The 23,550-nt window shown below is 47.8% G+C and overlaps 1 protein-coding gene across 1 annotated transcript in view; it reads left to right on the plus strand.

Annotated features, from left to right (window-relative positions):
- Nucleotides 1-1,161: 1,161 nt before the first annotated feature.
- ELAC2 (elaC ribonuclease Z 2) overlaps nt 1,162-23,550 on the plus strand; it is a 28,702-nt gene continuing 6,313 nt past the window's right edge. The window contains exons 1-19 of the mRNA XM_065415051.1: nt 1,162-1,418; nt 1,921-1,971; nt 2,067-2,137; nt 3,788-3,852; nt 5,118-5,175; nt 9,012-9,080; nt 9,684-9,839; nt 10,675-10,733; nt 11,529-11,587; nt 11,686-11,758; nt 12,993-13,105; nt 16,261-16,359; nt 16,584-16,722; nt 16,806-16,891; nt 18,931-19,049; nt 19,997-20,093; nt 20,637-20,775; nt 21,948-21,986; nt 22,176-22,285. Of these exons, the coding sequence (XP_065271123.1) occupies nt 1,162-1,418; nt 1,921-1,971; nt 2,067-2,137; nt 3,788-3,852; nt 5,118-5,175; nt 9,012-9,080; nt 9,684-9,839; nt 10,675-10,733; nt 11,529-11,587; nt 11,686-11,758; nt 12,993-13,105; nt 16,261-16,359; nt 16,584-16,722; nt 16,806-16,891; nt 18,931-19,049; nt 19,997-20,093; nt 20,637-20,775; nt 21,948-21,986; nt 22,176-22,285 (1,859 nt within the window). The remainder of the gene's footprint in view (nt 1,419-1,920; nt 1,972-2,066; nt 2,138-3,787; nt 3,853-5,117; nt 5,176-9,011; nt 9,081-9,683; nt 9,840-10,674; nt 10,734-11,528; nt 11,588-11,685; nt 11,759-12,992; nt 13,106-16,260; nt 16,360-16,583; nt 16,723-16,805; nt 16,892-18,930; nt 19,050-19,996; nt 20,094-20,636; nt 20,776-21,947; nt 21,987-22,175; nt 22,286-23,550) is intronic.

Raw genomic sequence — 23,550 nt, forward strand, 5'->3', positions numbered from 1 at the left:
TATCGCGTCTGGTTAAGACGCGATAAATCGATCCCGGATCGATCCCGGAAGTGCTCGCCTTCGACGCTGGTACTCCAGCTCGGCGAGCGGAGTACGCAGCATCGACGGGGGAGCCTTCCTGCCGCGTCTGGACCGCGGTAACGTCGGACTAAGGTACTTCGAATTCAGCTACGTTATTAACGTAGCTGAATTTGCGTACCTTAGTCCGAAGTGGGGGGGTTAGTGTAGACCAGCCCTAAGGAGGCCAGGAAAATGCACTTCCAGTCCGGGCTTGCCGCCCTGAAACGGCCGAGACACGCTGGTCTAGTGACGAGGCCTACTGCCAATCCTCGCCGAGCCCTCGCTACAGCTGGCGGCATTCGGGGCCCTTTATCTCGCAGTGATTGCCGCAAGCGCGGGACTGAACCCCCGGGAATGGTGGTTCGAAGGCAGGGAGGCTGTAACTGGTCGGGTTGGGGCCACGCGGCCAAAACCGGCCGGGACCAGCCGCCCCCTTCCACCGTACCGACACCGCAGCACGCGCAGCCCCCCGCCCAGGGCCGGGCCAGAGACACGCTCGCGGAAACGCACTTCGGGATCCGCGTCAGTCCTGGCGCACGCGGACGCGCTCGGGACACGCCAGGGGCCGACAGCCCGCCCGGGGCAGCGCGCGCGCTCCTCCGGATCCCCGCGAGCTCCGCCGGGGGGGGGCAGCCTCGCGCAGGCGCTCTTCGAAAGCTGCCCCCCTCCCGGCCAATGTCGCAGGGCCCTGCCAACAGACACCCGCAAAGGGATGGGAACCTAATCCCTCTCAATAATCCCTTAGCCATGTGACGACCCTCGAGACGTGAAATAGCACGGCCAGCCTGTGTCATATGACAGGGGCGCGTGGCTGGCTACTGAAATCCCATTGGTTGGGATGTGACACGCGGATGCTGAATTCTCATTAGCTGATCGGTGTCAGGTGAGGGAAATAGAGGCACTAATACTTGATTTCGATTGGGCGGCGGTGTCACATGAGAGGGAATCCTGGGTCCGATGGCGACTGTTTATTGGCTGCAGGTGCGCCATGGTTGAGGTGAGCGCGGCGGGATTGGTCCATGTGTGTCACGTGCGAGGGGAGTGACGCCGGTCGGCGAGCACGTGTGGAGGAGGCCGGGCCGGGGGCAACGCAGCTACTGAATGTGGGGCTGTTTGCTGGGACTGCGGCTGAAGCTGCATTGCCGTTGGACTCCGCTCCGCCGCGCCATGTCCGGGGGCCCTGCTCTGCCGCGCCGGCCCCGGCCGCCCAAGGACCCTTTGCGGCACCTGCGGGCCCGGGAGAAGCGGTGGAGCTCGGAGTTGGGCGCGCCCGGACCCAGCATCGTCTACGTGCAGGTCGTGGCGGCTGGGAACCGGGACTCGGGCGCCGCGCTCTACGTCTTCTCCGACTACAACCGGTCAGTGCGGGGGCGGCCTGGGTAGCTGCTCGTTGGGCTCTCGCTACCAGGCCGGCCTGGGCCGCCTGCCTTCCCCGCGTCGCTGGTTGCGCCTAGCAGCGTCACCGGGAGGCACTGAGGAGCCGCTCCCCACCCCACTAAACCGCGGGCGTCGCCCGGCCCCGGCTCTTCCTGCCGGCCATACCCTCGGCACCGTGCCGGTAGCGCTACCTGGCCCTACACCCCTGCCGGGCTGTATCAGACTTAGCCCCTCTAGACCCCCCTGTGGGCAGTTGCAAGCTAACCTGCCCTCAGGTGAAGTGTCCCTGCCCCTGTGGAGGTTGCTGGCTCCCAAAGCAGGACACTACACTAGACCAACCAGGTATCTGCACTGCCCTATCAGTGCTGCAGGATTTATACCCATCCTTGTGTTGAGCTTTCTTCTTAAAGTGGGGCAAAAGTAAACTACTTTTAATATAAAAATGCGATGTTTCCTCTAATAAGAGTTCTAATCTCATTCCAGATATCTCTTTAACTGTGGGGAAGGGCTCCAGCGCCTTATGCAGGAACATAAGTAAGTGTCCTTACTGTGTTGTTAAAGGAAAGAAGCTGTAATGACATACAGGCTGCATTTCAGTTATCCCATAATCCAAACCTTTCTCTTCTCAGGTTAAAAGTAGCTCGTTTAGACAACATCTTTCTGACCAGAATGAACTGGGCGAATGTTGGTGGTTTGTCTGGTAAGTGGGACTGGAGGTGCACACTTTCTAGCTTATTTAGACTGGGTTTATTGCATAGAGTAGGGCCTGCTTGCCTCCCTCCATATCCCTACAGCAAGCTCCCTGTGTGCGTCCCTCATAGCTCCTGCTATTTCAGGGGCTCCCTGCAGCTCTCACAATCTCCCTCTGGCAGGAGTTCTGGGTGCCCCCACCCCCATACCTGGATCTCCCATTCTCCCCCTATGCAAGGGGCTCTGTGTGTGCCTCCATTTTCCTTTCCCACCATAGCAAGGCCTCTGCATGTGCCCTGTCCCCCATACTGGGTTCTTCCAATCTCCCTCCCACCACAGGTTGTGTTACCCCCATTCTCCCCCATGACAGCAGCTCTGTGTGCACGCCCATTGCAGAGGTTCTATGTGCATTCGATTTTCCTCTTTCCCCTGTTGCAGGGTCCCCCAGTCACACCCATTTTTCCCTTCACCCATTCCAGGATCCCCCGTTCTTGCCCTATGACAGGAGTTCTGTATGACCTTCACATACCATTGGTGCTCCTTCTCCCTGTAACATATTAATTAAGCTCTATTGGGTGTTTAGGAAGTGATGAAATACTATTAAGCTAAAAAGCATTGTGTCATCAGCTGTGGCTCTGCTAAAGAGCTGGTGAGGGCTTCATGTATTTTGTTTTCCCAGTTTTGGTTTTCTGGTTCTTTCCCCCTTCTCTCTTTCCCTCCCCTCCATAAAAAGGGTCCTGCCCACTCACTGATGCCTAGAATATTCCTAGAAGTTTTGGATTTGATCAGATGTGGTGTTCAAACAGAGAGATGTTACAGACACAGAGGAGGCTTTTAAATTGAGCATATGGACTCACAAGCTTGGCCAATTAATATCTTGGTGGAGTCTGTTATTAAACTGAGTTGCTGCCAGCCTGTACATGTTGGTTTGTTTCCTTATCCAGCACCCAACTGCAATATGGTTTAATCTGTTCTTGTAAGGTAGCTTTCATGCTCGTACCAGACCAACTAAGGTGGTAAATTGTTCTCAAAATGTCACGTCTGTCTAAACTTTCCTACTTTAGTTGCTAGTAGTACCAAAGATCCCCCTAACAGAAAAAGATAGGCGGAAATTGTCTTTCTAATCTGTCAATTTACTTTACTTTACGTGTTATCACTTTGTATATAATCAGATTCTGTTTCCCTTTACTAGTCAATTTCCCCTTTGTTGGTAGGTTTCTTCACTGCAAAGGAGAGCGGAAAGATGTTTCAGAAGTAAATGATTGTAAATTTCCCAAAATTGGGACTCTAAATTACTTTCCACTACAGCACATTCCTCTAGTGTAATTCTCATCCCTGTAGCATCTGTGTGCCTTCCCAACATTTATGGATTTATCCTCCCAACATCCCTGTGAGGTGGTCCTTGTTTTACAGATGGGGATCTGGGTGCAAAGAGAAGTGACTTGCTCAAGGTCACACAAAGCAGAGTCAAGGACTCAACCCAGATCTCTTGAGTCTCAAACCAGGACCTTAATCACAGGGCGTGACATCTCCTTGTGAAGAAAGGTGGAAATTGGACAGATAGTGGAAAGTGAATTACAATCTTTGCTGTGGAGGCACTTCCGGGGGTTTGTGATGAAGGCTGTTTCCAAAGCTGCACTCTCCCTGCTCTCTCTTCCAGGAATGATTCTCACCTTAAAGGAAACAGGGCTCCCAAAGTGTGTTCTCTCAGGGCCACCGCAGCTGGTGAGTAGCTGTTTTCTTTGGAAAGTGGGGACCCTCTTTTTAAGAGTCCCAGACCTTAGCCTGTGAGTGAAGAGCTGTTGCTAGGTGCTGAGTGACCTTGTAAAATGCTCCTTCTGTGAGGTGTTGCTCTAACTGAAGAAGCGCCACCCTGTAATTGTTTGGTTCTGCTTTTGGGGCTGTCTTCACAGTGTGTACAGCTCGCTTGTGAGTTGCACCGATTGAAAACAGCTCGAGGCAGCAGCAAACTGCTGCCACTTGTCTGCTAATGGCTCACTAGTAGATGGAACAGCCCTTCACCTGTCTCCCTAAACAATATGATGGGGCAGTTCTTCTGGATGTGCCTTTTTAAAGCAGCGATTAGAGGTCTCTGCAAGTATCTTAACAAGTTCTAAATCTGCTGTGCTGGCAGGAGGCACTGGCTACATAGATCCAATGCTGGTCTCAGTATCTGGGCTGTTGGTTCCTCTTGTCAGCATTGAATTTTTCTTACAGTATCTATGGGTATTTAGTGATTGTCCACTCGTTGGGATGCTCTTCTCTTTGACCTTCATATTCTTTTTTTCTAACCCCTGTCCCAAAAAGAAAGCGCTTGCTAGGCGGGAGAACTCGCTTAGAGATCTCTGGCCAGCTTGCTCATTCTGCAGCTGTTAGGACCATATGTCAGTTCCAGGGAGACACTGTCCTAAACTAATGTACAAAACTGAATGTACTTCTGTGGCGGATTAATATAGTAAGAAGAAATATAGTGTCCATTTTTCTCTCTGTAGTAGAAAGAAAGAGCCTGGGGCATGGTGTCGGGCTCTGTTACAAAGCAGATGCCTGCTTTGCAGATTCACTGTCGGGTACATAAACTCGGTGAGAACATGGCTGATTTTTGCAAAAACACAAAACACTCCTAAGAAGTGCAAAGCACTGGATACTTGCATGAACACATTCCAGAAGGATGGTACCAGAACACACCAATACCCCAAGTTAGGTATAAACACGCTCCCCGAAGATGATACAGGGACATACTGACTTCTCTTAAAGATGAACAGAGATTTTGGTGAAACTAACACCTACAAGGTATAGGGTGGGGTCCATTTTTTTTTCTCCTAGCTCGAGTTGAGCTTATGAGCTTCTCTGCACCCGAGAGAGAATCTTATTTCACTAGATGTGAACCTTTGCTTGAAAAAGTTACCTAATCTGAGTAATAAGCAGGCAATGACCTCTTTAAGTGGTGATTTTTCACCTTATTGTCTTATTTTTTTAATTATTTTTTTTAGCGAAACTACCTGGAAGCTATCAAAGTGTTTTCTGGGCCACTGAAAGGAATAGACCTGGGTATGTACAGCACTCATCTGTGTGCACTTACTGTCTCCAATGTCTACACCTTACTGTTGCATGTATGTCTGTCCGAACAGCAGCCTTGCGATGTGCGAGGTATTAAAGGAGCTCTCAAGGATGACGAGGCCATTGCAGAGAAGCTAAATGAATTCATTTAATCAATCTTTGCTGCAGAGGATGTGGGGAAGATACCCACATCACAGCTGTCCCACATTGATCATACTATCCTAGGACTGGAAGGGACGTCGAGAGAGCATCTAGTCCAGTCCTCTGCACTAATGGCAGGATTAAGTATTATCCAGATCATCCCTGACAGGTGTTTGTCTAACCTGCTCTTAAAAATCTTCAATGACGGAGATTCCACAACATCCCTGGGCAGTTTATTCCACTGCTTCACTACCCTGACGGGAAGTTTTTCCTAAGGTCCAACCAAAACCACCCTTGCTGTAATTTAAGACCATTGCTTCTTAAATGCCTCAGTAGAAGAGGTTTTACAAAAAAATTAGTTTAATTGATCAGTCACCAGGAGCAGAGGGTTTCACCCAAGAGTTCTGAAGGAACTCAAATGTGAAATGGCACTATTAATTAGTATATAACCTATTCCTGAAACAAGCCTCTGTACCTGATGACTGGAAGGTAGCTAATGTAACGCTGACTCCAGAGGTGATCCTGGCAATTACAAGCCGGTAAGCCTAACTTCAGTATTGGGGCAAATTGGCAGAAACTATAGTAAAGAACAGAATGATCAGACCGATAAATAAACATGATTTGTTGGGAAAGAGTCAACATGGCTCTTGTAAAAGGAAATAATGCCTCACCAATCTAATAGAATTCTCTGAGGGGGTCAACAAACATGTGGCCTAGGGTGATGCCAACAGTACAGAAAGCCTTTGACATTATCCCTCTCTAATGGCTCTTAAGGAAAACAAGCAGTCATGGGATAAGAGGGAGGGTCCTCTCATGGATCAGTAACTTCTTAAAAGATAAGGAACACAGGGTAGGAATAAATGGTCACTTTTCATAATGAAGTGAGGTCAACAGCGAGGTCCCCCAAGGTCTGTACTGGGACCTGTTCTGTTCACTGTCCACTCCTTTCCAGATCATTTATGATTATGTTGAAGTGGCAAGGATTGCTGCTGATACAAAAATACTCAAGATAGTTAAGGCCAAAGCTGGCTGTGGAGAGTTACGGGGGATCTCACTAAACAGGGTGACTGGGCAACAAAATGGCAGATGAAATTCAGGGTTGATAAGTGCAAAGTAATGAGCATTGGGGAAAAAATAATCCTAACTGCACGCGTACAGCTATGGGTTCTAAATTATCTGTGACCACTCAAGAAAGATTTTCTGAAAATTTTAGCTCAATGTCCAGTAGCAGTCAAAAAGTTCCTAACATACTTAGCCTATTAGGAAGAGGATAGAAAATAAAACAGAAAATGTCATAAAGCTACTGTATAAAATCCATGGTGCACCCACATCTTGAATACTGTGTCCAGTTCTGTTGCTGCATCTCAAGTATATAGTGCAACTGGAAAAGGTTTTGAAAAGGGCAACAAAGATGATCGAGGGTATGGATCGGCTACCATAGGAGGAGAGTAAAAAGATTAGGGCTGTTGTGCTTACAAAAGAGACGATTAAGGAGGGTTACGATAGAGGTCTACATAATCATGAATGGTATGGAAAAAGTGAATAGAGAAGTGTTTTTTATCCTTTCCCACAATACAAAATACAGGGGTCACCAAATTACATTAATAGGCAGCCGATTTAATACAAAGAAGAGGAAGTATTTTTTTTTTTTTATATACAGCACACAATTAACCTTTGAAACTCATTGCTAGAGGATGTAGTGATGGCCAAAAGTATAACTAGGTTTAAAAAAAGACCTAGATAAGTTCATGGGAGATGGTTCCAGCAATGGGTGTTAGCCAAAATGGTCAGGGATGCAATCCCATGTTTGGTGCAACCCTAAACTGACTACCAGAAGCTAGGAGGAGACTGGGTGCATCACTCAACTGTAGCTCTGGGACTTGCCACTGTTCGAGACACGATAAAGGGCTAGATGGACCATTTGTCTGACCCAGTATGGCCGTTCCTGTGCTCTTCTGAGGCAAAGCTCCAAGCTGTAGCCACTGCAGCCTCTGAGAAATGAAAAGAGAATGAGTTCTTCCAACTGTTTATTTTGGCATCCCTCTGGAGTCTGGTTTCCAAGCTGCTTCAGGTGACAAAATGGAGATGCACTTAGTTTCCCTGCATATCAGAAAACACAGAAGTCACTGTAATGCTTGGTTGTCTTGGCACCTCATTTTCCAGGACCAGGAATGCATTGGTAATGTCTTGATAAGAACTTAGTTTTAAAAGAAAGCACCAAGCTGTCTGGCTCAGGGATTGAGAATGGGCAACAGATCCTATCCCATCTAAGAACCCAGCATGCTGTTCGGTGACCTGTGTGAAATGAAGCGTTTCCAGTCCACTTCCTGGTAGACAGCTCTCTATGTATCTCACACTATCACAGCTCTCATTGTTGGGCATCTTTGGAAACTGAAGGCGAAGGGTTGACTGGGCCCAAAGAGTAATCGCTTCCTTACTCTTGCTATGGGGTAGCTCCTCCAGGGGAGGGGAGGGGAGAGAAGAAAACAACACATGAATTGCCATAGTGGATCAGCTGTTGGTCTGACTAGTGCGTTATCTTGTCTGTGACAAAGGCCAATGCCAGACTCTTCAGAAGAAGGTGCACAAAACCACCTGGACAACTACAGAAAAACTAACTTGCATGTAGGGAAAGCTCAATGGCTGGCTTATGCCCTGATGCCAGAGGATTTACATCCCTTCAGTTGTATTAATTTCCAGGACCAACCTCATCACCTTTTTAAAAACAATAAGTGATGGCATTTGTCCCCCTCCCATCTTCTAATGCAGTAAGTGATTTAATGAGCGATCACATAGCTACCTTAGCAGCAAAGGTATGTGTGTGCCCGAGGTCCTGTTCCTGTGCCCGTGCTGCTGGGATTTCTCCATTCTTGTGAGCAGGCAGTTGATTTAAATGGAGCATCATTTCTGAGCTATAACATACTGAGCAGGTTTCTTGCACTGCCCTGCCCAGTTGTTGTGGGGGGGAATGCAATGCAGATTTCCACTATTGGTTTGGATACAGACTTGTGACAGATCCACTCCTGATCCCATTGCTGTTAATTCATTACATATGTTACAGACTCAGGTACAACTTCCTAATGTACTATGTGAAGTAAATAAGATGTCTGATTATAATCAACCTTTTGGTGCTGCAGTGTAGCATTTGCCATCTACTGACTTCATACCAAAAACAACTTGCAATTATGTGAGTGCTTGTTTTATTCTTCAGAGTGTAAGTAGCGGTTCATAAATATATAATACCTCTGCTATCTACAGAGTCAGATGTAGGGCTGCCCCTGCTTTAAGCACCGCCTTGGGATTGTATAAAGGCAGAATGGAAACTTGTAAAAAGAACAGAGGCCACAGAAACCCTGGCCTGTTCAGAGATGTGCAGGGATGAATTGTTTTAATCTCTGCTACTTAGAGCAGTTGTGAGTATAATTGCTTTCTCTTGAAGTCATATATATATTTGTCTCTGTAGTAGTGGAGAATTTCAGCATCTGGCCTGAGGAAACTACCTGATGAGTAGCTCCTGTGAGATGCATGCTCCTGAATGCGTTTGTTAAAACGTGTCCCTAATTTCCAGGCTGCTTTATCAACAATCCTGGAGTCTGAGGCATCTGTTTATAGTAACTGGTTAATACTTGCTTTGGAGGGGTTAATAGCCATGCTGATATCTAATGTTTTAACTATCTTGTTGCTAGTTGTGCGGCCACATACAGAGCCCGAGTATAAGGATGAGACGATGACAGTCTATCAAGTACCTCTTGTGGGTGAGTATGGACTTCGGATTGGAATGGTAGGAAGCAAAGGGTATCTGGAGCTGCAGTTGGAGAGGGAGGAGCAGGGTTACTTGTTGCAGTAAGAGCTTCCTTGAACTGGTTATGGTATCTGGTTACTGTTTGTAAACCTGAAACATAGTAACTATAGGTTGTGTTAGGTTACTTCTGCTGTGGTGAGAATGTAGCTTTCAAAGAAACCTGAGCCGGTACCGGACCTTAGGGTAAAAGGATGCTGCCTCCTCTAAGAACTCTGGTATTTTCCTTCAGGTGATAGTCCATGGAAGAGACATGGGAAGTTACTGTGAATCATACTTCCTTAACTGGCTTTCCATGTTATTAGGTACACTCGTACAAGCAGCTGTACTCAGAGCACATGCTTGAGTTTGATAAGGTTTTGTTGCTTTTGGAGAATCTGCTGAGGAGAGCTCTTGGAATGAGTGAAGTGCAATATGGAGAAACAAGGAAGCAGGCTCTCTTGTCCCTTTTTAAACTGCTCAGGGCATTTTGAAGACTCTTTTTGAGTAAGACTCCATTTGTGTGTTCTCATTCCTGCCTCCTGAACAAACCTGTTTTTTTCCCTTGGGTTTGGAACAGGAAGGCATTTAGCCAGTGAGCACAGGCTGCATCAGAGTCCTGAAAGGTCAGTCCATGGTGGAGTCAGCCCCAAATATGCCCCAGAGCCTGGATCTCCCACCGCTGAGCAGCAGTGTCCAGAAGGCGACAAGAATAGAGAAGCCCCGAAGAAAACAGGTGCAGGAACTTGTATTTTCTTAGTGTAATTGGAACAAAAACTCTAAAATGTTGGTGTAATTTCTCTCCTACACAAATATTCTTAGTGCAGATAAGAAAGTGCTGGTCCTCTCTGCTGAAATATTGCTTAGGGGTAATTTGAGCATACGGAGAACATGAGGCAAAACAAGATCCAGTGGTTTGGATGCTGAAGCTAGACTAATTCAAACTAGAAATGAGACAGATTATTATGATTTTTTTTTTTTTTTAAACACTGATGGTAATTAACCATTGGAACAAATTACCTTGGTACCAGGTGGATTCTCTGTTCCCTCAAATTGTGAAATCAAGACTGGATGTCTTTCAGATGTTTTGGGTTTGATGGAGGAATTACTGGGTTGTAATTCTGTACAACAGGTTAGACTAAGATGATTGTAATGGTCACTTATGGCTAAGGCTGCATCTCTGTCACGGAGGTTGTGGAAGTCACGGATTCCATGACTTTCCACAACCTCCATGGTTTCTGCAGCAGCCAGTGTGGGGCTCAAGCAGCCCTGCAATCAGCTGCTGCTTGGGTGGCCCTGGGCAGCTAAGATTTAGTCAGGGGTATTTATAGCAAAGGTCATGCACAGGTCACGGCCTGTAGATTTTTTGTTTTGTTTATTGCCCATGACCTGTCCATGAGTTTTACTAAAAATACTCATGACTAAATCCTAGCCTTACTTATGGCCCTTGTGTATTAAACCTTTGGAAGGGACGGGACACTGCAAGAAGTTGGCACCTTTTGCTTAAAGGAAAAAGGCTGATATAGTTTCAGCATCTATGTAACTTTTTTTTTCTTTTTCTTTTTTTAAAGATGGCAACAGGAGAGTTGGCAGCAGAGACCCGACCCTGGTGGTGGCTTTCATCTGTAAAGTAAGAAATGTCATATGGAATAGGAGTTCCTGCGTTCTTTTATCTAGACCAGTTTAATTACAAATACCACCACCTAGCAGGGTAGGGTTTTTTGGACATTTATTCTATGCCAACCTTTGTATCCAGTAACACTGCACTCAAATCTAGCAATTGAGAATTGGGGGGGGGGGGGTTGGAATGCAGTCTGGTGCTTCACATTTAGAAGTGACCTACAAAAGGAAAAGCTTTTTTAATTTGCTGCTTCATCAAGGCTAGAAAGATTTTTATTTCTGCTTGTCTATTACCCTACAAATTCAGGTCTTGTCTACCCTCTTCTTTCTAGAAGACTCTGGGCAACTGAAGAACTAGTGGGGTTATGAGACTGGACGTATAACAGCAATGAAAGCTCATGGAGAATAGAAAGACTTCTAGTTGCTGTTTAAAATACTTTGGGTAGCGCTTTATTTTTGTAACACTTCTGTATGTCAGCTGCTGAACTCTCAAAAGAGAATCTTAGACTCTCCACCTCTACAAGTTGGAGCTCCAGATCCATACCTATGGGCAGATCAGCCACTGAAGCAGGGCAGAGAGGACTTGATGTGCCTGAGACTTAAAAAAAAAAAAATAAATAAAATAAATTCCTGACGAAAATCTCTCCTGCAGTCCCTCTTCATGGCTCATTTCAGAGCTAGTTAAGGGCATGAACCCCATTTTTGCCCCTTTCCCTTTTCCATCCATGTTTAAACATTGTAAAGAGTTGGTGACTTGTTACATGGGAACTTTGAGAAACACTTCTTTCTTTTAAATTATTTTCAGCTTCACCCAAAGAAGGGAAACTTCTTGGTGGCCAAAGCAAAGGAGCTGGGCCTGCCAGTGTAAGTACGAGAGCCCTGCCTGTGTGCTTAGAAGGTGGGAGGATCCTGGTCGTATGCACGCTGTCAATCTAATGCTGTCTCTGTGTTCTCATCCTCAGTGGGACAGCAGCCATTGGCCCCATCATTGCGGCTCTCAAAGATGGGAAGAGTGTCACGTTCGAAGGCAGAGAGGTATGACTGCACTCTAGGCTATCTCAGTTGTGCTGCATGCTGGGTTTGTAACCAGTGCTGCTCGTGGGACCCATCTCATCCAGAACATTGTAGTAACTAAATGCTGCTCATACGCCAACCACAATCATCCCCTCTCTTGGATCCGAAGGGACTGCAGCTGTAACCAGTCCAGTCCTCTCATTGCTCCCGTTGCGTGGTAGGATTGACTGAACTGTCCCTGAACCATGTCTCTTAGTGGCAAGTGCCAGTCTTGCATGTTTCCTTGGATTCCATAACCTTCCTTGGCAGCTTGTTTCAATTTTAAGCTTTCCCAGGCTCATTCCTTCTGTAATGGGTTGTCCCAGGGTGCCTGTCACTGCAGATGAGATCCGTTCAGTATCTGCCATCACAGGAGAAGGGTTGGTGATACACACGGAAATGACCATGTATCCCATGCCAACAGTGGGGTGTTTTGTTTCTCAGCTTCAATGGCTGGCCCAGTTATAGTGATTTGAGTCTGACAGCCTGTGAGCTAACAAAGCTGGTCCGTTAGCTCAGGCAGTAGAGGCGTTTATGCTTTCAGACCCAGAGGAGTGCCCACATCTGACCCACTATAAGCAGGGTTCCCCACTCACTGATTACATTCGTTCATTATCCTGTCACACCTCCTACAGGTGGTTAAAAGGCTCTGATGTTGGGGGCCAGATAAAGGCTTTAATCTCCAAGGCTAGTAGCTGGTGAGCAGGAGAGACCCTAACCATGAGTGATTCTGGTGGATCCATAAATAAAATCACTGCCAGGAGATACGAGTGAGGGACAACTGGCCCTGCTCTCCAAAGGAGCTCACGGGAGCATGCCCCAGTGCACAGAGGGAAAGCGGCTGAACTTTCCTCAGCTGCAGCTGAGACGCTTCTTGCTTTGTTGAGGCCATTGTCAGGGCTCCATTGGACCATGTGACCCAGCAAAATCAATGAGAGAGGAGGAGAGAAAATGGCTCCAGTGCCAGAATGGTAACTGGAGCATGAGTCCTTGGACTCGCTGACCATTGAGCATGCCCTGGCACCCAGCTGATGAGCAACCAAGTTCTGTGAGGTCCCCAGCTGGCTGTGGAAGAGCAATGAAGTTGGGCAGCGTGTGCTGGGCAGCATGTGCTGTTGGTTATGTTGCCAAAAGGGAGCTGCATACTCGGGCATGTTCAGGCAGCATGTACCATGGGCTGCCGACCATGGCGTAACCCTTGGGTGCTTCATTGCAGATCCTGCCCGAAGAGGTCTGTACCCCTCCTGATCCAGGCCCTGTGTTCATTGTAGTGGAATGTCCTCATGAAGGCTTTGTGGATGCCGTCTGTGAAAATGACACGTTCCGCAGGTATAGTGAGGTTGGAGGGAGGGAAGGATGCTCCCTGAAATACAGGGTTGGTGCGGGAGCGGGTATCAGGCTTGAGCACTTCTTTATGAAAACGAAAATCTCCTGTTAGCCTGGTTACAAATGGAATCTGACACGCTTCGTGGGCTAATGCCAGAGCCACAGACAGCAAAGTCATCCTGAATGACCTGGTTAAGGAAACCTGCAGGTAGTGCCCCGAGACATAGAGCCACCAAAAAAGGATCCACAGAGGCACAGAAGTTGGAGTATAAGAGGCCGGGGTGTGCTCTGTGCAGGGCGCTTGACTCTAGAACTCGCTTCCCCAGGGCTTGGAGTAGCCTGGATTTGTTACCTTCAGGGCACCTTGCAAGGCCCATCTTCCTTGGGAGAGGGAGCTTTTGGGGGAGGGGAGGAAGGTATTTATTTCTCTCTGGTGCACTTAATAATTTACTATATTTTGTGAGGTTGCCACTATCTTAGTTTTAAATAGTCACGTGACTGGACTGCATGATAAGCACCTTTTAGTGGGTTCTTACATCTAAGTAGCTGAGGGTTCAAAGGTCTTTGCATACGGTGATCTTACCCACTGTTCAGTCTGGATCTCACCCCAGAATGTGTGAAGTTATCTCTTACCCCATAACTCTTAAGTGCCTTAATGTTTCACTACTGTAGTTGTCTGTCTGGGATGCCCACAGTTAGCAACAAGCATGCACTTGGTCTGTGTACTGAGCAGTCCTGGCCCAACACTTGGGATCTAGGAGCCTACCAGCAACATCAGATTTCTACTGGTCTCCACCAGCCTTGGTTAATAACTGGTAAGGTGACTCCACACACTCTCCAACCCCACATTTCTGCAAAAAGTGTTCTGAAATGTCCAGCCCTGTCCTGGAATCATCAGAGGAAGGTTAAGGTTTGTTGCTCCTTTAAAGAGTCAATATCTAGCAGTTTGTTGCTGTAACTGGAGTTACCGAACAGTTCAGTTCAAACACAGCACTAGATTGGTTTAAATTTAAGTTCATTGAATTCCAGAGAGATTTGAACTGAGCATAAGGATTAAAGTTTGAAATGGTTACAAGAGAGAGAAAAACACTTTCTTGACACTAAAATCTAACAGATTAGACTGGTTTCAAGGTAAAATCCCCTCAGCATGTTTCCATCAATATCACTGATCAAGCTCCTGGCTTAGGATCTATCCTCCAAAGTCAAAAGGCTGGTACCTTTGTTGTTTTAGGCTGATAATTTGGGATTCTGTACCCTTCTGTCCTGTAATCCGTTGAATCTTTGAGATGATTCTTCTGAACTTATCTCCAGATACGTCAGTTTCCAGTTGAGGGGTAGGCAGCATGGAGTCTGTCTTGCAGGAAGTGTCCTGCTGCTTTCCCCACTGGGGTTATCTGCCAAAACGCACAATACTCCAGTTGAGGCCTAATCAGCGCGGAGGAGAGCAGAAGAATTACTTCTAGGGTCTTGCTTACAACATTACTGGTAATGTTCGCTTTTTTGCAGCGATGTTACGCTATTGACTCATATTTAGCTTGTGATCTCCTATAGCGCCCCCCCCCCCCATCCCTTTCTGCAGTATTCCTTCCTAGGCAGTCATTTACCATTTTGTGTGTGCAACTGATTGCTCCTTCCTAAGTGGAGTACTTTGCATTTGTCCTTATTGAATTTCATCCTATTTACTTCAGACCATTTCTCCACTTTGTCCAGATCCTTTTGAATTTTAGTCCTATCCTACAAAGCACTTGCAACCCTCCCAGCTTGGTATTGTCCGCTGTCTTTTTTTAAGTGTACACTCTATAATTATCGAAATCATTTAAGAACGTAAGAACGGCCATACTGGGTCAGACCAAAGGTCCATCTAATCCAGTATCCTGTTTTCCGACAGTGGCCAAAGCCAGGTGCTTCAGAGGGAATGAACAGAACAGACAATCAAGTGATCCATCCCCTGTCGCCCATTCCCAGCTTCTGGCAGACAGAGGCTATTGACGCCATCCCTGCCCATCCTGGCTAGTATGGAAGATATTAACCAGAACTGGCCCTGAACTGATCCCTGCGGGACCCCACCTGATATGCCCTTCCAGCTGGACTGTGAACCACAGATAACTGATTGGAAAGCCATACCCAGAGAGTAGTTATGCCCCCAGCTGATAGTAGCTCCATCTAAGTTGTATATCCCTAGTTGTTTATGAGACGGTTATGTTAGATAGTATCAAAAACCTTACTAAAGTCAAGATATACCACATCTACTGCTTAACCTCTTCTCCCCTCCCCCCCAAGCTACAAGGCTTGTTACCTGTTGAAGAAAACTATCAGGTTGGTTTGACACAGTTCTTAACAAATCCATGCTGACTATTACTTATCACCTTATTATCTTCTAGTTTGCAAATAGATTATTCCGTTCTTTCCAGTTACCGAAGTTAGTCTGACTGGTCTGTAATTCCTTGGGTTGTCCTCTCACACACTTTTTTTTTTTTTTTTTTTTTAAATTGGCACTATATTTGGTCTTTTCCTGTCCTGTGGAACCTCACACATCTTACATGACTTTTCAGAGATAATCGCTAATGGCTCAGATATCTCCTCAGTCAGCTCCTTGAGTATTCTAGGATGTATTTCATCAGGCCCTGGTGACTTGAAGATCTCCAACTTGTCTAGGTCATTTTTAACTTGTTCTTTCCTTATCCTAAATGATGCCTCTTATCTTGCCTCATTTTTACTGGCATTCACGATGTTAGATGTCCAATTGCTACTAAACTTTTTGGTGAAAACTGAGACATAGTTGTTTAGGACTTCTGCCATTTCCACATTTTCTGTTGTTGTCTTTTTTCCCCACTCACTGAGTAATGGGCCTACCCTGTCCTTGGTCTCCCTCTTGCTTGTGAGGAATTGTCCCTCGTATAGATGGAAGCAGTGGGATCAGAGGCCCAAGGCCACTGGATCTTGGCGAGTGTGGAGTAGAACCCAGAACTCCTTGACTCTCAGATCTGAGCTTTAACCTCTCTGCTAGGCTTCCTGGAGGAAATCGTTTATGCTCTATGGTGTCCTTGGTAGTAAATAGATTCTGGAGAGCAGCCTTGTCATCTTAGGTGAGGAGGTGAGAGCTCTGTGTAATAGGAGCCAAGCTTGTTGTCATCTTTGATCTTAAATGTCTATTCTAGGTACCAAGAAGGGAAGGCTGAGGGTCACGTGGCCTTGGTTATTCACATCACCCCAGAGTCAGTGCTTCGAGACAGCCGGTACAAACAGTGGCTGGAAAGGTACATGGCTTTTATTTATTTACGTTGACTTAAAATAACCTTGAAGGAAGCATAACCCACAAACTCAGTGATCCCGGACTGGCTAATAACAGCCATGGGTCAGGGCATGTATCGGCTCAGAGAGCAGTGGTTAGTTAACGGCATCAGGTGCCCGGCAGTGGATTGGAGCTGAAGTTGTCTTGTATCTGGACACGTATCTTACTATTCCTTCTTGCTTTCTCCAGGTTTGGACCCACAACTGAACACTTGATACTTAATGAAAATGCAAACACTGTGCACTGTCTCCGCAGCCACAAGATTCAAACCCAGCTGAACCTAATTCACTCAGAAATCTTCCCACTGCTAACCAGCTACCAGAGTCGGGTAAGAGGCTGCGCCTGGCTGCAGGTGTCTGCAGAGGCGAGCTTGTGCACGCTTACATGTTGCTCCTTCTGTCTCCTCTCCAGGAAGAAGAGGCCACTTTCAGCGTTCCTGTTGTGCGGGGAGAGTGCCTCCTGAGATACCAGCTGAGACCCAAACCGCAGTGGCAGAGGTTGGTACCCTCGGTTATATATAAACTGAAGAGAGACCTGGCCTCCTGCCTTGACTTCTGCACCCATGCAGGTGCCCCCCATTTTAGAAGATCAGATGATGAGCTGAGATTAAGGAGCATTCAGCATCTAAATAGTGGTGGTGCAGCAAAGGTGGCTTGAAGTATAGGGGGGAAGGATAGCTCAGTGGTTTGAGCATTAGCCTGCTAAACCCAGGGTTCTGAGTTCAATCCTTGAGGGGGCCATTTGGGGATCTGGGGCAAAAATCAGTACTTGGTCCTGCTAGTGAAGGCAGGGGGCTGGACTCGATGACCTTTCAAGGTCCCTTCCAGTTCTAGGAGATGGGATATTTCCATTAATTATTTAAAAAAAAAGTCACCTTTGCACTCTGATTCTGGGCCAGTCTGTGCAGGACCAGAACCCTGGAGAAACTTTGAACAGCTAGTTGTGGGGTGTGTGTTTGGATGTGGAGGGGGGGTTGCATTGTGGGGTTCCCCAAAGAAATCCAATGGCCCCGTTTTGTTGAATGCTGCACAAATCTCTACTAAGACTCTGCGCTCCAAAGCGCTTAGACTCTATGTTTGACTGGACCTGTAGGTGTAATGTACAAGTGGATGCCTAAATGTATGTCTTCTGTCATAGAGATTTCATATTTTTTAAGGCAAGAAGGAATCATTAGATCTAATCCAATGGTTCTCAATGTTTCCAGACTACTGTACCTCTTTCACGAGTCTGATTTGTCTTGCATAGCCCATGGCTCACCTCACTTTAAAAACGGCTTGCTTACAAAATCAGACACAAAAATAGAAAAGTGTCAGAGCACACTTACTGAAAAATTGCTGACTTTCTTATTTTTACCATATAATTATAAAATAAGCCAACTGGAATAGAAATATCTCACTTACATTTCAGTGTATAGTGCAGGATAAACAAGCCCGTTGTCTGTATGAAATTTTAGTTTGTACTGACTTAGCTAGTGCTTTTTATGTAGCCTGTTGTAAAACTAGACAAATACCTAGATGAGTTGATTGTACGGCCAGAAGACCTCTGCATGCCCTCAGGGATATGCATACCCCTGGTTGAGAACCACTGATCTAGTCCGACCTGTATATCACAGGCCATTACATTACACTCTGTTACCCCTGTATCAAATCCCATGGCTTGTGTTAGACTAAAGCATTTGTCCTCCGGATACTGGTGGTGTGCCCCAGGCCGAGAACAGGAGAGACCTAGGGGGTACCAATGCCCAAGACCCCTGCAATGTCAAGGAACTGATTAGGGAAGACATGCCCAGATGATCCCAGCAGGTGAGAAAGGCCCCATGCTGCAGAAGGGAAAACAACACACACTGTTGTACCTGCTAGTCTGATGGGGAAGGGGGGACAGAATTCCTTCCAAACCCCACATCGTTACGACCCTGAGTGTGAGCAAGACTAGCCAGCCATCTAAGAAAGGTCTGTGTACCACTGGTCCTCCCTGTCCAGTGTCCTGTCTCCAGCTGTGGCTGATGGCTTCAGAGGAAGAGGGAAGTCTCAAATTCAGTTGTGAGGAAGGGGAATGGATTCTGTTTAAACATTTAGGCTTCGCTCTACCTGCGCATGATAACAGTCCTGAAACCTTGTCAGGATATTCCTGACCATGCAAGAAGATTGGCTCTGAAACTAGTATGGGTGAGTGAAGTTTTCAGCACATGGTGCCGTACGCTGCCCCTGAGCTGTGCAGGACTCGCTGGGACCCAGTGCACTATGTAGCCCTTAAATCCTGAGGTCATGCAATGATTCCCTCTTGCTGGAGTTAGTTACCCATTTCCAAGAGCCCATGCGCCTCCTGCAGTCTGCTGGCAATCCTGGATATGAGGAGTTTTACTGCCCTCTGGTGGATGGTAGTTTTAAAGCAGGCACATCTGGGGACTGTTAAGGAAACTTTCATACTAGGCTAGTATCTAAGCAGTAATTTGACACTTTGCCCCATAAATTAAACTCTTCAGCTGTCCCCTCCCTCCCCAGCCACATGCTGATCTGTGGCCTGTGGATCCTTTCAGGGATGTGGTTGCTGTCTGCAATTCCAGTGAATTTGTGGCTGAAGCCCTGAAGCTCCCTGGCTTCCAGGACCGTGTGAAGGAGTGCAGAGAGAGCCTGCAGGCTGGGCCAGTCAGGTCAGGTGAGGAGAGTGTGCAGGGTCCTTTGATTGGAGTAGCAGATAGGTCTGGCTTGACCGGGGAGGTGGGTTGAGTTGTTGGATAGAAACAAACTGGGGACTTGAGTTCTAAGGGGATGCTGTCCAGGCGAAATATTCCCATCACCCTGCAAGCTAATGAACTCGGCGTATTGTTAGGGTCGCTTTGAGTGCCCAGCAGAGCATGGGATGGGCTCATTCCCACTTGTTCTTTGCAAACTGGCTTGTGCCATGTTGAATGACATTCTTAGCTCTTGAGGGTGCTGGGTTTGGGCCTCCAGCACTGCGGGGGGGGGGGCGTAATCAACAAAACCCCAGCATTGCATTCTACTGCAGTGCTCTGCTCAACACTGGTTGCTTTGGGTTTTTAAAATTGTGATCCCAAACGGTCAGTGTTCCTCTAACATGCTGCCCGTGTGGTGGAGTTTGGGAAAAGCAGCATCTAATCCACAGCTGGCTCCCTCTGGAGCCCAGCTCTGGTCATCTGGCTATGCACTGATGCCACTGTGTGTGACACAGGGGCAGTGAATCAACATCTAAATCATGACAGCAGGAAAAGCCAGCACAGCCTGTCTGCAATCCTGCCGTGAGGGCCACGTCCCTTCTCATTGGATGGCAGTGTATGTCCGTCACTACCAAGCCCAGTCCTGACTTGCCTGCCTCCATTCTGGGTGGACATGCAGCAAGGTGTCCTGCTATCATTTTAGAAGACTTTGTCCCTTTTCCCCATCCCCACTCCATTAGCATTGATGCTGTGGTGAGCTTGGAGGCTAGGGGTCAAGACCCAGTTGGACGAGCTGACTAACCTGAGGCAGGATCTGGAGATCTTATGCTTAAATATTGAACTTCTAACCTGGCTGGGAGCTGATCATACCACAATGCAGCGGGCCCGTGCCAGCGTTAATGCAAAGCATGTTATATATTTTCTCTAGGTAAAACTGAGAATTACCCAGAAATCGTTTTCCTAGGAACAGGCTCTGCAATTCCAATGAAAATCCGGAACGTCAGCTCCACCCTGATAAATAGCAGGTAAATGCTAGCACTCTGTACTTTCCCCTCCAGTACATGTGGAATCGCCAGGGGCGGGAAGAGGTTTGTCATGTGGATGGCTATACAGATGTGCCAGCATACTGAATGTGTGCCTCACTTGGCGTTCATGGACCTATTAACCCTGCAGATGCTGAAGGGATTGGGGATGGGCCTGGGAATGTTGAACCTTGGTCACTAGTCCAAACGTACTCAAGATTCTCATTGTAGAAGGGCAAAGTGTTTCCCACAGGTGGTCTTGTGACTGCCTTCACAGGGCCTGTTAGGACCACCACTCTGCTTGACATCAGGTGTCCCCATTCCTGTCTGCATCAGGTCAGAGAACAAGAGCTGAAGCCGCTATGGAGACTGAACTCTCAAAGTTGGCCCCTCCAGGTCCTTTCTACAGAGAGACAGCACTAGTGGCAGAAATGCTGTTTGCTGCCTTTCCAGATCACACCTTGAGCTGGCGTGCTGGGCAGCATTCATTTGTTGTCATCCATTCTGGTTACTGCCAGCAATACACCCGCTCTTTCCTCTCGCCAGCTCTACCCAGGCGCTGCTCCTGGACTGTGGGGAGGGAACGTTTGGCCAGCTCTGTCGCCACTATGGGGACCAGGTGGACAAAATCCTGTGCAACATAGCAGCTGTGTTTGTCTCTCACATCCATGCCGATCATCACACAGTGAGTATCGCGGGGAGGGGACAGAGTTAGAGAAGGCGAGTTCCCAGCTGGGTGTGGGCTGTATCCACTTCAGCGGTGGCTCTTGTCACAGAAAGTTCTGTTGTGTGCTGCTCATTTTCTCCTGTGAATGTTTCACTCCTGCTTGGCTCTGTAACCATTCCAGTGTCTCCATCAAATGTCCTGCCCTGCTCTGCTCCATGCAATTCTGTTGCTCCTGTTTTTAGATGTTCCTGGAATTAATATTGGTTGTAGCCTCCCAGCTGTATCTCATAAGCTGTTCTTCCCACTGTGGAATTCCCCAAGCCTTGCTGAATTCTGCTCTGCTACTAATCCTGTCTCTTCCTAGCACTGGTCCCTGCAAGTCTGGGTTCAGGCATGTTGCTGGGGCTGGGTGAATAAACTTGAATTTTTGCAGTACCTGTTTCTGGGGGTTCTTGAGTCCCAGGGGTATAAATTCAGCACTCTTCACTGCTTGGAATGTGCTTTCACAAGAAGCTTCAGCAAACTAGCAGGCTCCCTGTTTCATGCTGGCTTGATCCAGGCAGGCTGCGTTTCATGCCCCGATAGCTTGCACTTTACAGAAGGGCTTCCCTTTCTCCAAGGGTTGTGGGGAAAGGGGCAGCTGCTTCCTTGGCAGAATCTGGGTAAGATCTTATATCAAGTACTTTAGTGGTTTGTCACTAGCTCTTCAGAACCAGCGGGTGTTAGATCTGAGTGTTCTCTGCTGCTCGCTAATGCAGCCATGGCACAGAACTCAGAAAGGAGGTTAGGGTCTTCTCCTTCCTGGCTGACATTGCCTCAGCTGCAGTGTTTCTCCTCCCCATGCCCTCTCACCCCCACCCCACCCCCAGTCTTTATAAGGGTTGTAGCTTTCAGACATGAGGTTTTAGGACACAGATTTACGAGGGGTTGGGCTACAGGATTGCCTTCTCTCACTGCTCTGGAGGGCAAAGGCCATCTGGGCAGAGGCAGCATTGGTGGGGAGGCCTAGGAGCAGTGCTCCAGTTTACACGTGACCTTTCTCTAGTTTGGCCCTCAAGAGGTGCCCCACACTTCACTGAGCTGGTGGAATGGCTGTGAAATCAGCTCTGTTAGTGCCGCTCTGCTTCACTGATGTGGGTTTATTACACAGTAACTGACTGACAACAAGTCTTCCATATTCTCTCTTCTAGGGCTTGTTGAACATTCTGCTGGAGAGACAGCGAGCATTCGTAAGTACCACAGCTATTTCACTGCCATTTAAACCTTGGGGCCAAGTTCACCACTGGTGCCAGTGGATGTGGTTCCACTGACACCATTGGAGCAACACCTGTCTTTCCCTTGACACAAGGCAGGACTCGGTCTATTTCTGAAGCAATTTCCCCGGTACTGACTCTTCCTTGCCTGTTCTGCTCTTTCAGGCATCCCTTGGTCAGCCATCAAGCCCGCTGCTGCTGATAGCGCCCACGCAGATCGTGTCATGGCTACACCAGTACCACGACAACTGCCAAGAGATTCTTGGTCACGTCAAGTGAGTGCCTCCCTGGCTAGTCGCAGGTAGTTGAATTAGTGGGAAATACTCTTGCTGTGTCCTTGTCATTCATGGGCCAGGACAAACCACTGCCTTGCCCGTGCTGCAGTGCAGTATGCTGTACAGGCCCTGTCTGCTGTATTTCAGTTGATCTCTGCAATTGATGAGCACTTGAATGCAGCTGGTCAGAGAATCTTAGCAGCAAAATGTCACCTCACTGCGAAAACTAACCAGCCAAAAGGGCTGATCTCAAATACCCACTTCAGACACTGCTTTCTTGCTCCTTCCTCCCCTGGAGCCTGAGCGCACAGGTGGGGTTTGCAGCATGCACTGATGGGGCTGGAGTATAGCTTCAAATCACAGGCCTTGTGGCAGGCTGGTAGAGTACTTGGAGTTGCTGGTTTCTCCTTCATCTTCCCTGGGGACTCAGTGTGTAGGGTCAGGTGATTGTATTCCAAGGGCACATGCCTGGGACCCAGGCATTAGCAGTGGCCGCTAATGACTGCAGCAGCTGGGGGCAGGAGAGCGCCGACCTTGCCCCATAGGGTGGTGATTGTTCCCCAGCCCCTCAGTGCCAGCTCTCTGTCTCCAGCCCTGAGGCCAGGGATCCCAAGGCCGAAGGGAGAGATGTTCTTGCTGCTGGTCTAGGCACCCCATCCCTGACACTTTGGGTACATGTAAGCTGCAGTTGGGGAGCACGCTCCCCAGCCCACATGAAAACACAAACTAGCTCTGATCCAGCTAATACGCTAAAATTAGCATTGTGGTCACAGTGGCTCGGGCTAGCCACCCACGTACACACCTAGGATCGTGGACCGGATTGTGCTCGGGTGGCTCATCCTTACAGCCACACTGCTATTTTTAGCATGCAGGCTCATTCAAAGCTAGAGCCTGTAATGGCAGACACTGCGTTTTTATTTAGTAAAACTTGGCAATCTAATCAACATTGAATCTCCCTTCAATCAAACTGCAGCCATATTGGTGTACGTTACCTTTCTGCTGTGTGACTCCGAATCGGAGGTTTTCAAACCGTGGGGTGGGCCCTCCTAGGGGGGCACAGAGGAGCATTTGGGGAGCAAGTAGTAATGCCAGGGAGCGGTCTTCAAAATTTTTGAGCTGAGTGTCCCCCAAGTCAGACGGGCTGGATGGCTCACCCCAGAGGGGTGAAGGTGACACTCGGTTCCTGAGCCCTGCCACACTGAGTTGCTGCTCCCCCATGAACATTTCTCCACACACATCCCCTCCCCCAAGGGGGGGTGCCCCAC

The sequence above is a fragment of the Emys orbicularis genome, chromosome 13, assembly GCF_028017835.1.
Source record: "Emys orbicularis isolate rEmyOrb1 chromosome 13, rEmyOrb1.hap1, whole genome shotgun sequence".
NCBI classification, from domain to species: Eukaryota; Metazoa; Chordata; order Testudines; family Emydidae; genus Emys; species Emys orbicularis.